General features: G+C 36.4%; 1 protein-coding gene and 1 pseudogene across 1 annotated transcript; one reads left to right on the top strand and one right to left on the bottom strand.

The window, feature by feature from the left end:
* Positions 1-4: 4 nt before the first annotated feature.
* LOC119192893 lies at positions 5-1,772 on the top strand (the record flags this gene model as incomplete). Its single annotated transcript, XM_037446634.1, has 4 exons — positions 5-94; positions 188-481; positions 756-1,007; positions 1,634-1,772. Coding segments are annotated over 4 exons (714 nt in total), but the record flags the coding sequence as incomplete, so codon positions are not given.
* A 1,828-nt stretch (positions 1,773-3,600) lies between these two features.
* LOC119192892 lies at positions 3,601-8,261 on the bottom strand (annotated as a pseudogene).
* Between the last annotated feature and the right edge of the window lie 6,125 nt (positions 8,262-14,386).

Here is a 14,386-nt window from a genome sequence, read left to right as displayed (position 1 = left end):
CCCCAACGACTGCAGATATTACTACGTGTGTGCGTTTGGGAATAAAATACATTTACGGTGTGCTAAAGACTTCGTGTTTGATCCCACGGAGCTGGTCAGTATAATGTTTTAACTTCTGCTAGATTTTGTCAGCTACAAATAGGCTTCATATGAGTTTTAACCATTTTTGACTTTATTTTATTTACAGAAATGCGTACCACTAGGTCAAGGAGATTGTGATGTATATATATTTCGAACCAGTACCCGACCGCATGAAGCTTCGACGCCTGCTCCCTCATCACAAAAGTCCCGACCTGTAACTGCGTTCCCTCGCAAGAATTCGTCGCGGAATGGTCACCAGGGAGATCGGAAATGCATATTGTCAGCAGCACACTACAGGATAATAGACCCAAAAGATTGTAGATATTATTATCTTTGTTACTACGGTGTGCCCATCCATGAGAAATGCCCTTATAATTTCGAATTCAGTCCTAAGATTATGGTAAATATTAGGAACTTTATAATATCTATTGACTTTCCTTATTGCAATCCAATGTGGGACTGGTGTCTCGGATTACTCAAGCAGGTTGTGTTTAAGATTTGACCTATTTTGGCTGCCTGCCGCTCATCAATCTCCTCTGGAAGGTAGAGTAAAGAGTAATTCATAATAGAAAAATCCTCACAAAATGTTCCCTAACCTAAGAGTTGAATCCAAAATCTCAGCAATATCATACTAAAATAGTGATAGAAACATAATGCTTAACAATTTCTTTCAGGAATGTCTAGCACCCAGTCTCGCTAAATGCAACACGACGGCAACTACACCCACTCCTGCAACCACAACCACTCATAAAACTACAACTGCTGTAACCACAACCGTATCTCCCAAAGAGATCTGTCAGAACGAGGACTCCTTCTACAGTCTAGTGCCAGATCCCACTAGCTGCAGAAACTATTACTACTGCTTTTTAGGATTTGCTATTAGAGATGAATGCCAAAATGGATATGAATTTGACCCTACACTTCTGGTAAGCTTTCTTATTTTTAATCACAAAACGAGTATGCCACTCGCCTGAACAACACGTTCATGAACAGATGTAATAAAACTCAGAGCGATGAATTGCTTCTTACGTTTATGGCAAAGTAACTCTATCGCACCTGATGGTTAGTGAAGTGGGGACTAATAAAATATCGACTGACGAGAGATGATTATCGCTCAGCAATGGACAAAATTAGGCTGGCCTGTTTCAAACCATATACACAGGCTAATCCCGAGCACGACTCACTTACATGGGCCACTATGGCGGATGCTGCACGATAGCCGCTATCCGGGCCATTATAAGGATCCTACCATAATTATTTACAAAGTGTGGCTCTACACTACGCCTCGACATTGTATTATTATCATCAAGCAGTTGCGCCTAAAGCCATGACCTGCGCAATGAACTTTATAAATCAAATATGATATGTTGCTACTGGTTATAAGCAGGCGCTTACCTATCAACATCCTCTCAACTAGCCTCTACATTCAATTGTATTAAAGACCTAAGATATTGGACATCATCAAGAATCATATATAATCAGCGACTCAGTAACTCAGTATATCTCTATGTTAAACCAATCCTTCATAACATTTATAATATTTTTTTTTCAGGCTTGTATTCCAAAATCCGAATCGACGTGTAAACCAACAGAAAGTAAAAGTCAAGGATGGTCGGGTTGGTTTTGGTGATATGAGATATTTCGTACCTCATATGCAACCTAGTTTAAGCTATTTGTAATTAGAGAAGAAATAAAAAAGATTCCACTAGTAAAATATTATGAGATTTGACAAATATGAAAACATTAAGTGTGGATTGCACTGTACTTAGGTACAAGTTAATACCAATTAATATCACACAGGGCAGACATTAATATCACGCAGGGCGGTGCAAGAATAAAATGGATGCATTAATAACCACATGAATAAGGCGCCACACACGGTTGTTGCACAACTGACGATAAATGCGTCAAAATGGCGACAATAATTGTCCAAATTATTCTCAAGATAATACAAACGTTGATTTGAATAGTATAATCATTGATAATAATCTCATATTTTTATAATTAAATTAATTAAATGTTTTGTATTCGCGTCAGATTTTTATTTTTGATTATTCTAAAATTAACCCCTTCAAACAAACTTACAAACTAACCCCTTATTCATAAACGTTTTTTCTAAGGACGAAGTAAAGCTGTGATAACAAGCTTGTTTCTTAGTGCCCAACGGCGAAACGAACATAGAACCGTTGTGATTGGCTATTATTGTTGTATCTCAATATTAGCCAATCACAACGGCCCTATGTCTACGCACTGTGAAGACTGCCGCCGTCACTGAGAAACAGACTTGTTATCACAGCTTTACTCGGTCGTTCGATAAAAACGTCTATGAATAAGGGGTAAGTATTTAATTACCAAATTATGTACAGTCAACTTCAGAAGTAGCTTAAAATTTTAACATCGTTTTTAAGCTTTTGTTTTCTTTGGCTTTCGTCAACCATCGATTTTTCTTCTTTAAAATAAACTTCAAAGGCTTTAACTGACTTTACATATAAGATAAAAGAAAATTTCGATAGAAATTAACGCGTAGAAGCGTTATGAAGTTATGAATTTGTTAAGGTGCTTTTGCTGTACATACTTACCTATGGAATATTAATATTTTATTCAAACTGAATAAGATGAATGAAGACATTCCTCGTCAATTGTAAACTTTTACCCTTATTCATAGACGTTATTTATCTAAGAGCGGAGAAAAGCTAGGCATATATAGCTATAAGGCATGGCAGCATTCGCAGTGCGTAGACATAGGGCCGTTATGATTGGCTAATATTGAGATACAACAATCAAGACCAATATATACTTAATAGACAAAAAAGGCCAATATATAAAGGACAATAAATATTTTTTTTTACTCACTACAACTTTAACTTTATTTATTCTGTCCTTAGATAAAAACGTCCATGAATAATAAGGGCTCGACTATTCAAAACACTTATTCATTTAATATTCCTTTAAAAATGCTATTGTTCTCATAAAATATCCAAATTGATATTCACAAATAAATATCTAGAATTAAAACAAAGGCCTTTAAATAATATTTTAATGTATAAAAATACAAAATATTCAGTCTTAATCTAATATCATATCATTATTGGACAGGTCGGATCCATCATAAATTAACAAAAAGTACCTTAACCAATAAACTATACGACAGAAAATGAAATGAGTAAGTAATGTTCAATAACATTCACTCAATAAAACGCGAAAGGAACCGCAGTAATTATTAAAAAAAAACAATAACCATGTTTTGTGACATGTTTCCAATAAGATTCAAAGGCAAAAAACATTGATTAAATTCATTGTATAGGTTTAGTAAAATGTTTATTGGTTTAGGCTCTAATTGTTAACTTTTTAACCATAGTTGGTTTCCAGCACATCTGCTGAGTGCGGAATCAACTAACTTTATTCTGATATATTTTAAATATAAAATACTTCGTATATTACAAACGATTCGTATAATACAATTGATAGTTCGTCCGTATCTTTGAGGACTGGTGTTACGGTAGAACATGTCTACTGTTCTACTATAATATTAAGAGACAAAACAAAGCGTTTATTTGATCGTAAGTGGTCGCTTCCCACAACAATAACCAAAGACTCATTGATGCCTTAACCCATCACTTACCTGTCAACTGCTAAGCAGCTGCAGGCAGCCCTTTGAAGGCGACTTTAATACGCATGAAATATGGTCTATTTTTATAAATTTTTTGACAGCCGGACAATAAATGAGTATATTTTTGTGACTTATAAATATATTGGACTCTGTATCTCTACGAGCGCATAATCTCAAATACATAACATTGGGTGTGCATGGTATATGACCGCGTAGGGCAATATATTAACGCGTTAAGTCAAACAGACGAAAAAAATGAGAATTCTTTACAATATTTAGTGCTGTATTCATTCCATACGTTGCAGTCATTAACAATATAAACGAAATGAAAGAAATCTTAAGATACCAACATGAATATTTTTCTCCTTAATTTAGTAATTATTCAGGTATTTCAGCTGCCTTATCGTTCAAACCATCGATATATATGTATGCACTACGTAAACGTCAATGGTTCAAGCCTAAATCCCCGCCTGATTTGCACGTGCGGTTAAAGATATCGCGTGTCATTCGCTGATTTAAACTGTTAACTCGGTCAGTAATATGAGTAACTTGCAGACACAAGGGCATTTGGAAAGAGACGCAGCCACACAAAATCTCTTGAATTACTAACAAAACCACTAAAAGCTGCCTAAACAAATCATAAAACACACACACACACACACACATCATCACGCATTTATACCCGAAGGAGTATGCTACGGCGCAACCAAAGTTCCCACTATTCGCCAAGTATGTTCCGTCCCATGATGTGATAGGGGGCGAGCCTATCGCCATCGGGCACAAATTCCAAACTCTGGGTTGATACTGAGCAGAAAAACCCAAACATCACTTTGCCCGACCCGGGATTCGAATCCAGGACGCTGCCGTACCCCATGCAGTACGCTACTACGCCACCGAGACAGTCAAATCACAAAAAAATCATTTTCAAATATGGCTGATAAAGGTAGAGTATATCTTAAAATGAGTAAAACTATTAATGAAAATATCTAATTAAAAGATCCATTAGAAGCCCGATAACTAGTTATAACTTTGCCTATAAAACACCACACAATAGTCGACACTTGATACGGCATTTACGATTGCAAGTTACTGTGAACATTTATTGTATTATTTATGGAACGGACAAAATTAATAAGCTGGTTATTAGATTGTACGTGATCATCATCACCAACAGGCTACATGATACAGTCTATTCTATGAGATTGTTGGTACCCAGTGCATCGAGGCTGTTGCTTCTTTCTGGGGACAAAACTGTGTACAGTACTATTTGCAAATAAACTTATAAAAAATTTGGTCAATTATATAATTTTCATCAGTGGTAAAAAATACATAGCAATAGTGACCTTAATTGTTAATTATCGCTCGCTTTAAAGGTGAAGGAGGCTGCGTGAAACACGCCTCAGTAGCTCTATAATTTCGAATATGTAGTCTACTGAAAAGCAACAACTCGACGTGAGACGAAAGACCTAAACTTTTGTTACGAATGTTATACATTCTAAAGTTGGCCAAAACGTTTAGATGTTTGTTAGAAGTAACGGACAAGACACTGATTTGGATCAAATTTTATGCATAGGTAGACATGGTGGTATAGCGTATATATGCTACTTTTATCCTGATCTTGAGTTCCCGTAGGATTTTCTTTTTAATAAATCTTAGCATCCTACAAATGACCACAGATCACAGTGTTTTAGGGACTTTTGTGTCGGGAAATACTTCAAGCAGGAGAAACTGCGAGAAACATTTAGTTATTAATAAAGACTGAACAATGAAACAATGTTTATCACAGGGCTAATATGACCTTGTTAAAATCTTTCTCCGACCTAACGCGTTGCCTTTGGCCTACACTCGGCCTGACCTTAAACCAGTTCCCAGTTTTTATTTGAACACTTCAAGGGCTGTGGATTGCGAACATCAATTCAGAGTTGGCAAAAAATCATTCGGACAGTTTGTTCAATCATAATTATGTATGTAGACGTGAAAATATTTATGTAACTTTGCGTACATGAATACATTTCACTTTCAAACTGAAATCGCATAAATTTGCATAATTCTATACTCCACATTCAATCGATAACCGTTAGCATCAAAAATGCTTAAAAAAATAATCAATAAACATTTAAATTGTTGATGCAGGAGAAGTCCAAAGAAGAATCAAGTAACTATTACGTCGTTGCATATTCTATTTATAAACGGCAGTGATATTTAAATAATTGGGTGTTCCGTCTGTCTTTCTAATTACACGACCTAAGATAATAAGTCGTAAGACGTAGATAAAATTCTATTTAAGGGGTCATGTGTAAGAGTTTATTTTAATTTGCGTCGATTGTAATATATTACGTACGCAACACATTAACTTCAAAGATATTTAGTTATAACGGAATTTATTGACGTAGATTTTTGTTGCTAAACGTTTGAAGACTTTATCTATCCCAGAAAAATAATAAAATGATCTAAGAACAAGCAGTGTTCTGGCTTCTATGCAGTGGCTTTTCGATTATAATTCTGCCACTATTTATGGCAAAAACATAGCCACCAGGTATATTAATATCTAATGTAAATAAATATTATCAGTAAGGTAAGTCGGTTTGCTAAATCAGAGTCAAATAAATGTAGAGTAATTTGTTTGCATGGATATTTTTTGAAAAGCGGTAGGTGTTTCGATAAATACTCTTTTAAAATTATTAAGTTGTGAGTTTTGAAAAGAATCGTGGTCGTGGAATATTAAATTGTTTTTATAAACTCAAAATAAGTCGAACACTTACAGATCTCACACAAGTTAATGTGTGAATATGCGTCCACTGTCCACAATTGTTCTATTTCATACATAAGGAGATCATTGTTGTTAGATTGTACTCTACAAGTGGACACGCCTGTATGTCCATAAACAACTGAACATAAATAAATAACACACATTTTGTGCATAAAAAGACTTAATTAACATATTTAGGTATAAATTTGTGATTAGACAAGTTTTTACCGCCACGACGAATGGACACTTCCCATTCCTAATGAACGCTGCTGATTCAACATTTTATACTCAACAATGGCAGAATAGCCTTATTGTCTTTACACCAATAAAAAACTAATGTACGCCAGTTAGTTACATTATCAACATTGTGTGAATCCGCTTAGCGAAACCGCCTTCACGGGCAATTAATCACTCTTTAATTTCACCGATATCTTCGCTTTTCTTTTCAGCATTTTTAAAAACGAATATGTTTTCTAAATTCAACGTGTTTTGGTTGTATATCGTGTGGTCAGGTGTGTCGCCCCAGCTCACCGGCGTCATCCTGTCCTTGGGCTCTGGGTTCTCCATGTTTATTTCAACACTGGCCACTTCTGGTATCGGGTTTAGAGCTGATTCTGACTGCACACTCGGCGTTCTCATCTCCGGATTGGACATTCCGTCAAAGGACGCGCATCTGTTCAAGAAATTCATCATCCTCTCTTTGTAAAACTCGGAGCTGGTCTCCGTGTTTTGTTTTGCTTTGTTAGTCTGACCTTTAAGATAGAAGCCACTGTCCCCCTGAGCCAAGAATATCCTCTTTATCTTCTTACTAGGATAATGTTCGATCAAATCAGGTTTCGGCGGCAGTAATTTACTATTTCGCGGCAGTTTTTTCGTATTATTCCCTTTTATTTTCGTCACTACAGACACGCAGTTGCCTCTTCGGTCGTTATTGTCTTCTCTGTAGTCATTCTTCATGCCCTTGTATGATATTTTAACGCTAAGAATGGACCAGAGCAGCTCCAAGAACGCGGCAATCATGATATTTATCGACAGCACGTGCTTAGTAAACAAATGCGAGTCTTGAGGCTCTTCTTTCGTCGTATTTAATGATATTATCATGTGAGAATCGTTTCTCTCAACACATCGGTATGTTTCACCACCATATAATCCTTGAAAGGGACTTTGTCCTTATAAAAATCTGATATATCGCCCTCTGACGTCGTCACAAACCAGATAGCGATCATCATGAACGAAGCGAACGATATGATTGTTGAAAAGTTGAAATAACGAACAACCACGTGATGTTGTGGTCTATGTACCATTTAACAGATGCCATTATGCTCGCAACGCCCGCCGCCAGACCAAAAGCGGTTATCAAACTCGGCGCCAATATCAAAACGTAATCGTTATTGTATACAGCCGTGCTGTTCTCTGTTTCCGTCTCGAAGTACTCTGTGGTATTTCTATCATTGTTTTTTGGTTCATTCGGGCTAACTATCGCAAGACAGGCGAGTAGGAACGATGTGGCGGCGAGGGCGATGTGGACCCAGGCCAGCCCCGACACTGTGGACGCGGAATACCGCCTCTCTGATGGATAAACATTCCGTTTGTCCGGCTTTGTTTTTACTTTTATGGTGAACACGTCTTCCATTGTTTACAGCACTTTCGACACACCTAACTGCCACTAGCACTCACAGTAACGTTTTTATGTAAATATAACACTCGTTATACATAATAGTTTGCAAATTTAACGTATTTTTTTAAATATTACGATAATTTATAACGAACACGACCTTATCGCGATACTGTTTGTACCAGACTGAAGTTAGATGCGCATGCGCAGCGGGAGTTTGGCTTCGTAGTAAAACAACTTGCCTGCATTTCGGTTCTTGGGTTTAGAGTTTTAGTGGATAGAAATAAGGTCTAAAATGTCTTGACAGACGGCAAATGTGTGTGTGTTAACGTGGTGACTGGTTTGCGGCCGCGAATCAACTGTGAATTTCGATTTCTAAAGTCAGTTACATACGTCCGTGGACTTATATAATGTTCGTTATTTTTAATTTTGGTAAACATCCGTTTAATCCATACTATTTTTTATTGAATCGCGGGGCATAACTAATTGTTATTCTACCAATTGTAAGCAATATCAATTAGAAATAAATAATGATTAATTAAATATTAAATACAACGTGTAATTAATTATTCCGAGTTTTAAATTGAATGTTTCACAAGATTCTACAGATTTGTTTCATTTCTTAACATCATAAATAATGAAAAATATAATATTTGTATCTATTTACACAAATCACTTTATAAACTCATTTGTTAATTATTCATTACCTATACATATAATGACTTAGTAAGAGCGTTGTTTACAATTAATATAAACGGAGCAAATAATTAGCTCCTTAAGAGCCCATTGTCTTCACATAACCTAAAAATAAATAATACACAACCACTTTTAGCACATACAGTCTTACTTATAAACTTGTTTTAGCGTTAAAATGTGGTTAATAATTGCTTAAATAGCTGTAAAAAACATCAAGTTTCCTAGTTTAAACCTTATTTAGAGGCAATATGGCGGGTTTTGATTTACAGCTGATCGAGTAAATTTGGCTTTTAACTAATCATAGCTATACGAATTTTTAAAAGTAAGACTGATAATTTAAAAGCTAACATCCCACGTGTGTACAATCTTTAGAGCAGTGTAGGCGAATCAAGTTTCATACAAGTGTTCGGTGTAGATCACAGCTGCAGCGTCTGCGCGTGGAACATAAACTTATCATGTTATGCAACACTATGCCGAATGCTTAATGTGTTTTGGGACCTTTGCTTACATTTCAAGACATTTCGTAGACGTCTTGTGGTCTAAAAATACAAATAAGCAGGAGGCTCTATTCCGTATATCCGTCTTTTTGCAATTACGGTCGTTCTAGTCGAAGGGTGGTTTTGGCAGCCGTATCCATAAATAGGGTTTTTTTGACTTTATACGGCTAACGAAGCTGCCCGTCGAATAGAATGCAATTGCAAACAAACGGAATCGCTCCCGCAGACGGAAAAGAGCCCTATACTTAATTGATATTATTTTTTGAAGAACGTCATATCAGAGAGCCAAGATGTGTAACTATATTTTTTTACTTGGTGTTTGACTTCTGCCCAAAAATAAACTACGAATAATAACATTATAAAAACTACGCTTACATCTCTGAAGACGATACGTTATAAATATTTTTTACTTGAGTCATTAAGGGTCGTTGACCAGTTAAAATGTTAATAACAACAGCAAAAACTTTGAAAAATACTTAGAAAGTTCCAAACATCCAGGTTTAGTTTTCATTCAATACAAGAAATCATTGTTTATTCATATTAGATAAAACTGATTTATAAATGCATCAACAGTTCGCCGAACGTATTTCCGTCCTAATGTGTAGTAGAGTAAGGTGTTCCAAATGTCCCTCTTTTCTTCCCTAAGGAGATTGAACCCAAGTCCTAACTAAACTCAAAGCTTTGTGTACCAAAAGATATACATTTATTTCTTGAACTAATGCTTCTTACAAACGTATTGGAAAATAATTATAAGCTCTAAGTACACTATAGAGATAATTGCGGCGATTAATTATGAATGAAAATTCTTCTTACATACATACATAACTGCATATTCAAACACCGTCACATAATGCGGTGAAATTATTGCAAACAATGCATCTTCGTGGTAGCGTGGGAACTTTTGTAAACAAATGAATGATAAGCAAGACGCTCTCTTATGGTAAGCCCACGGCTGCTCCGACATAAGACTCCTTTGTCATTGGATTATATAAAATAAAACCAGGTCTGTCAACTGTCTTAGACACACTCCTACTCTAGTTCTGAGAGGATTTAGGTCTTAGTCAACCACGCTGGCCTAGTGAGGGTTGGTAAACTACACACACCTTCGAAATTTATAGTTAGAATTATCAGGTAAGAGGTATCAAAACGTTTTTCTGTTCCGTTAAATCAAACTATAATGAATAAACAATACACAGGTAACATCTAAAAGGTTATTTTCACTGGATACGCCTTTCGGACTGGAACAAAACGCCACACTAGGGCAAAAATAGACAGTGGACCCTATCCAAATACACTTTCACATCTAGAGGCCTGCCAACTAATATCCGTTGCATCTGCATCACGAACTGTTTGTTCGAAGGGTGCCACACACAATGACTAATGCATAATGTCTGATACACAATGTAAGCTACAAACGGCAGCCATGCATACCATTTATAGGGACTATGAGATTCTGAAATAAAAGCATATATTGCAGATTATTTTTATGTGCATGGCAAAGTGACCCACCTGATGGTAAGTGAAGTGGGCTTTAATAGAATGTCGACTGACGAGAGATGATTACCCCTGCAGTCGACACAATTATGCCGGCCTGTTGGAACTGGATATACATAGGCTGATCAAGGAACACGACCTATTACGTAGACTGTGGTGGGTTTTAACACCTTGTGTAAGCCAATATTACCACCAGAATTGACAAAGAACAATATTACTTTGTTATGGATGTTTACGGTCTTTGGTGACTTTATAGCCGTTTACTTGATGCCTTCTTTTGTCTATAAAACACACTAAAACTATTTGTTAAATTCTACGTCCTCAGTTAATGATCTGTGTACGATTACGTCAATTATGCCGGCTTTCTTAATCATACGTTTGAAACTTCACGGTCAACCTAAACATAAACAGAATAATTTTGTTCAAATCATAATTTATACGCATTACACAGCTCCGACTTCCTCAACTGCAATATTAGAATGATATCATATCTTAGCTCTATGTATTATTATTTCAAGTCTGTTTCTAAGTAGAATTACTGGCATCTGATATCTGAGCTTGGTAACAGCATGCAGCTATTTGTAGTCCTGTTTTAATGACTCTTTGGAGGTCTAACACCTCAGCCCCGTGACCATGAAGGTTGCAGTTTTCCAAACAGCGGGAGAAAAGTGAAATAGAAAAAACTGCGATGAAATCTAAAACCTAGTTTTATTTTAATAGTTCAGCCTTTTTAATCAAGGTCCTGGGCGTTCAGGTCATCCGTAGTCAAGACACTCATCATCATAAAGCTTATTTCAGCCAGCTTTAAAACAGTTAACATACCTATATTACTCTCATCCACATCTCTCAATAGAGACGTTGACTTAGTTAACCAGGTTCTTGCTCATGGAACCCGGATTCCAGAGACTTAACGACACAATAAAACATCGTGTTCATGAATCAAACGAAGCCACATAATTATAAAAAATCAATATCTCTATAAACTTTTTACGGCGATCTTTTTACAACATTCTTGGGCAAAGCCAGGAACCATGGAATTTTACCCGACATATCACACTATTGTTACGGGAGATTAACCCTTAAAGCATACATTCAGATGCTTCAAGGGTTAATTTATATACCAGTGCATTAAGATTAAAATACCTTCGTTCAGACATTCCTCTGCGAACGCAATGCACTTAGATAAAATATTGCACCCACACTAGCCTGCAGTTACAATATTTTTCTCCAAAGCCGCTGTCGCAACGCAAAACTGTGTTAATGCCTAATGGCGAAACGTAGCCACCGTGGTCGATCGAAATGCAGAAATCAAAGGAAAGATATTGGTAATAACTACATGAAGACTGGTTGATATCTAAACGATAATGTATGCAGATATTACTGATAAGTAGAAAACGAAGCGAATAGGGTACCGGACTCATTTTTGTTCTTAACAATTATCAAATATTTACATAATATAAATTATAACACCAAATAAATTATTAAAATCCAGTGAAAAATCAACAAGTTATAAGCATTTGAATTTCGGTGGAAGGGGTAATTAACAAGAAACAGAAAAGAGACAAAATATCCACATGTGACGTCATCGGGAATTACGACGCGTGCGAAAGAAAGAGATGAAGCGATATCCCCACATCGCGCCCACTCCTGCACATTACAATATTTTAAATATGAATTACTCGCTCATTTTTTAACCACATTTTATGCTGTTTTCGCAGAAGTGCTTCTTTTTCGTATTTAAAGCCATTACACATAGAATAATGTACAAAATCAAGCATAGGCCGGTCCCCTATTAATGTGTCTCGGGATAACACACAAAAAAAATATGATGTAACAAAAGTTCCTAGCATATAGTAGAATTACTGTTTGTTTAAACGAAACTTACCCATCTCTTCATGGAAGTAGTTGAAACAAAATAACAAATGCCTATACGACTGTCGTTTCCCCATCATTGGCCCTGGTCGGCAGCGTCTTAGTTGTACCATATAGGGTCAATTTTGCGCATTTAGTTACAAACTCATTAGCTCAAGGCGGACTGGGCAAGGCCGCCGCGAACAATACTGCCCGGCGTATTATAAACAAACATTTCGTTATATATACGTCTAGATGCATTGTCGGGTGGTAAGCTTAAGTTAATTGGTCAGCAAACATTGTCATAGTTGTTATGCGCTTTTATACTTTAAGGTCTAGGATTGCGGTAACTGGTAAGGAATGAATAATATTGGGCTTCGAACCAAGTCACCTTACAAAAAAGGCCCTTCATGTTAATTTTGTGAGTAACAATGGTAGCACACAGGTAGGCGACAAAAATGTCTACACTTTTATTCTCTTCAAATTGTTTTACCACTTCTTACATGATTTAGTGGCTACTATCTTCATCCGCTCTGATTCTGTCTGCGGTTATTCTTAATTTCCATTGAAACGAAACGAAGCTACTAAAATGGACGTTATTAGAACGGAAATGTGCATTCCAGCAATAATAATAGTCTTCCTGAACATCCCATCGCATCAGTGGACACGCACCCACAATATACACAGGCACGCACGCAGTATCTAGACATGTATATTGTAAGAAACAAACAGATAATTCATCATTCACTCGACTCGGCCTTACATTAAATAATACACGTTTTTACATCTTTATTACATCATGTTTCTTACAGTCCATTGTGTGCTCAACTTTTTATTGAATAACTTACGAATTTAGAGGCTATAAGATGTAAACAAATTACAGTACATTAAACTAGCTAGGTGGCGCCCTACAGTACACACAAATTTGAATTAAGTCCCGGAATTTCAAAGTTAAATTTATTTCCAGTGTTTAAACTTAACTAAAGTTATCAGCAAATTCCTTTTAGTGTTCTTCTGCTCGCGTACAAGTGTTATAGTGATAATCTAAGTCCTAAAACTGACTTAAATATGGATTTGTGATATACCGACCGTTACTCGAACACGAACTATGCCAGTGTCTTAATTGTGGTTTTGTGCCTTTGTGTAAGTGATAATAAACAATATTCTGCTAAAAGTTCTACCCGGAAACAGTTATTCTAAGTGTTCAAGGAAAAAAATACTTTACACGGAAAAAAAAAAGCATAGATTCCCTACTACGATAACTAAAGCCATCTATCATATTTTGTAAGAACTATTTTGTATAAATCCATACTACTATCCCCTTCGGCTTTGACGAAAGCGTGATTTCTTCAGTATTCGCTAGAGGGCGTGATAGCAATAAGAATGAATAATAATTGTGGAGTCTGTAATAAACCAATTAAGGACGATAAAAGCTCAGAGGATACTGTTATATGCTGTAATACGTGCTTAAAGAAATCTCACCTCGGATGTCTTAATTTAACTAGGGCTGAAACTAAATCTGCTCGAATAGCCGGGTTCAACCAGTTCCGCTGCACATCTTGCAAAGCCAAATCAAAAGAGCGCTCCTATGATGCAACTCCGGCTCGCTCAGCCAAAGACAACAATAAAACCGCAGCCGATAAGAACAAACAGTCATTATCTACAAATAATCCAAATGAGCCAGCGCCGACTTCGATTCCTGAGGAAACCCTAAGGTCCTTCACTCAATCTTTATTGCAACTTCAAGATGCGTTTGATAATATGAAACGCGAAATGTGTGCCTTCACCTCTGC

This window comes from Manduca sexta, unplaced genomic scaffold, assembly GCF_014839805.1.
Source record: "Manduca sexta isolate Smith_Timp_Sample1 unplaced genomic scaffold, JHU_Msex_v1.0 HiC_scaffold_3328, whole genome shotgun sequence".
Lineage (NCBI taxonomy): Eukaryota > Metazoa > Arthropoda > Insecta > Lepidoptera > Sphingidae > Manduca > Manduca sexta.
Note: the sequence above shows the minus strand (reverse complement) of the source record. Positions and strands in the feature narration are given on the sequence as shown.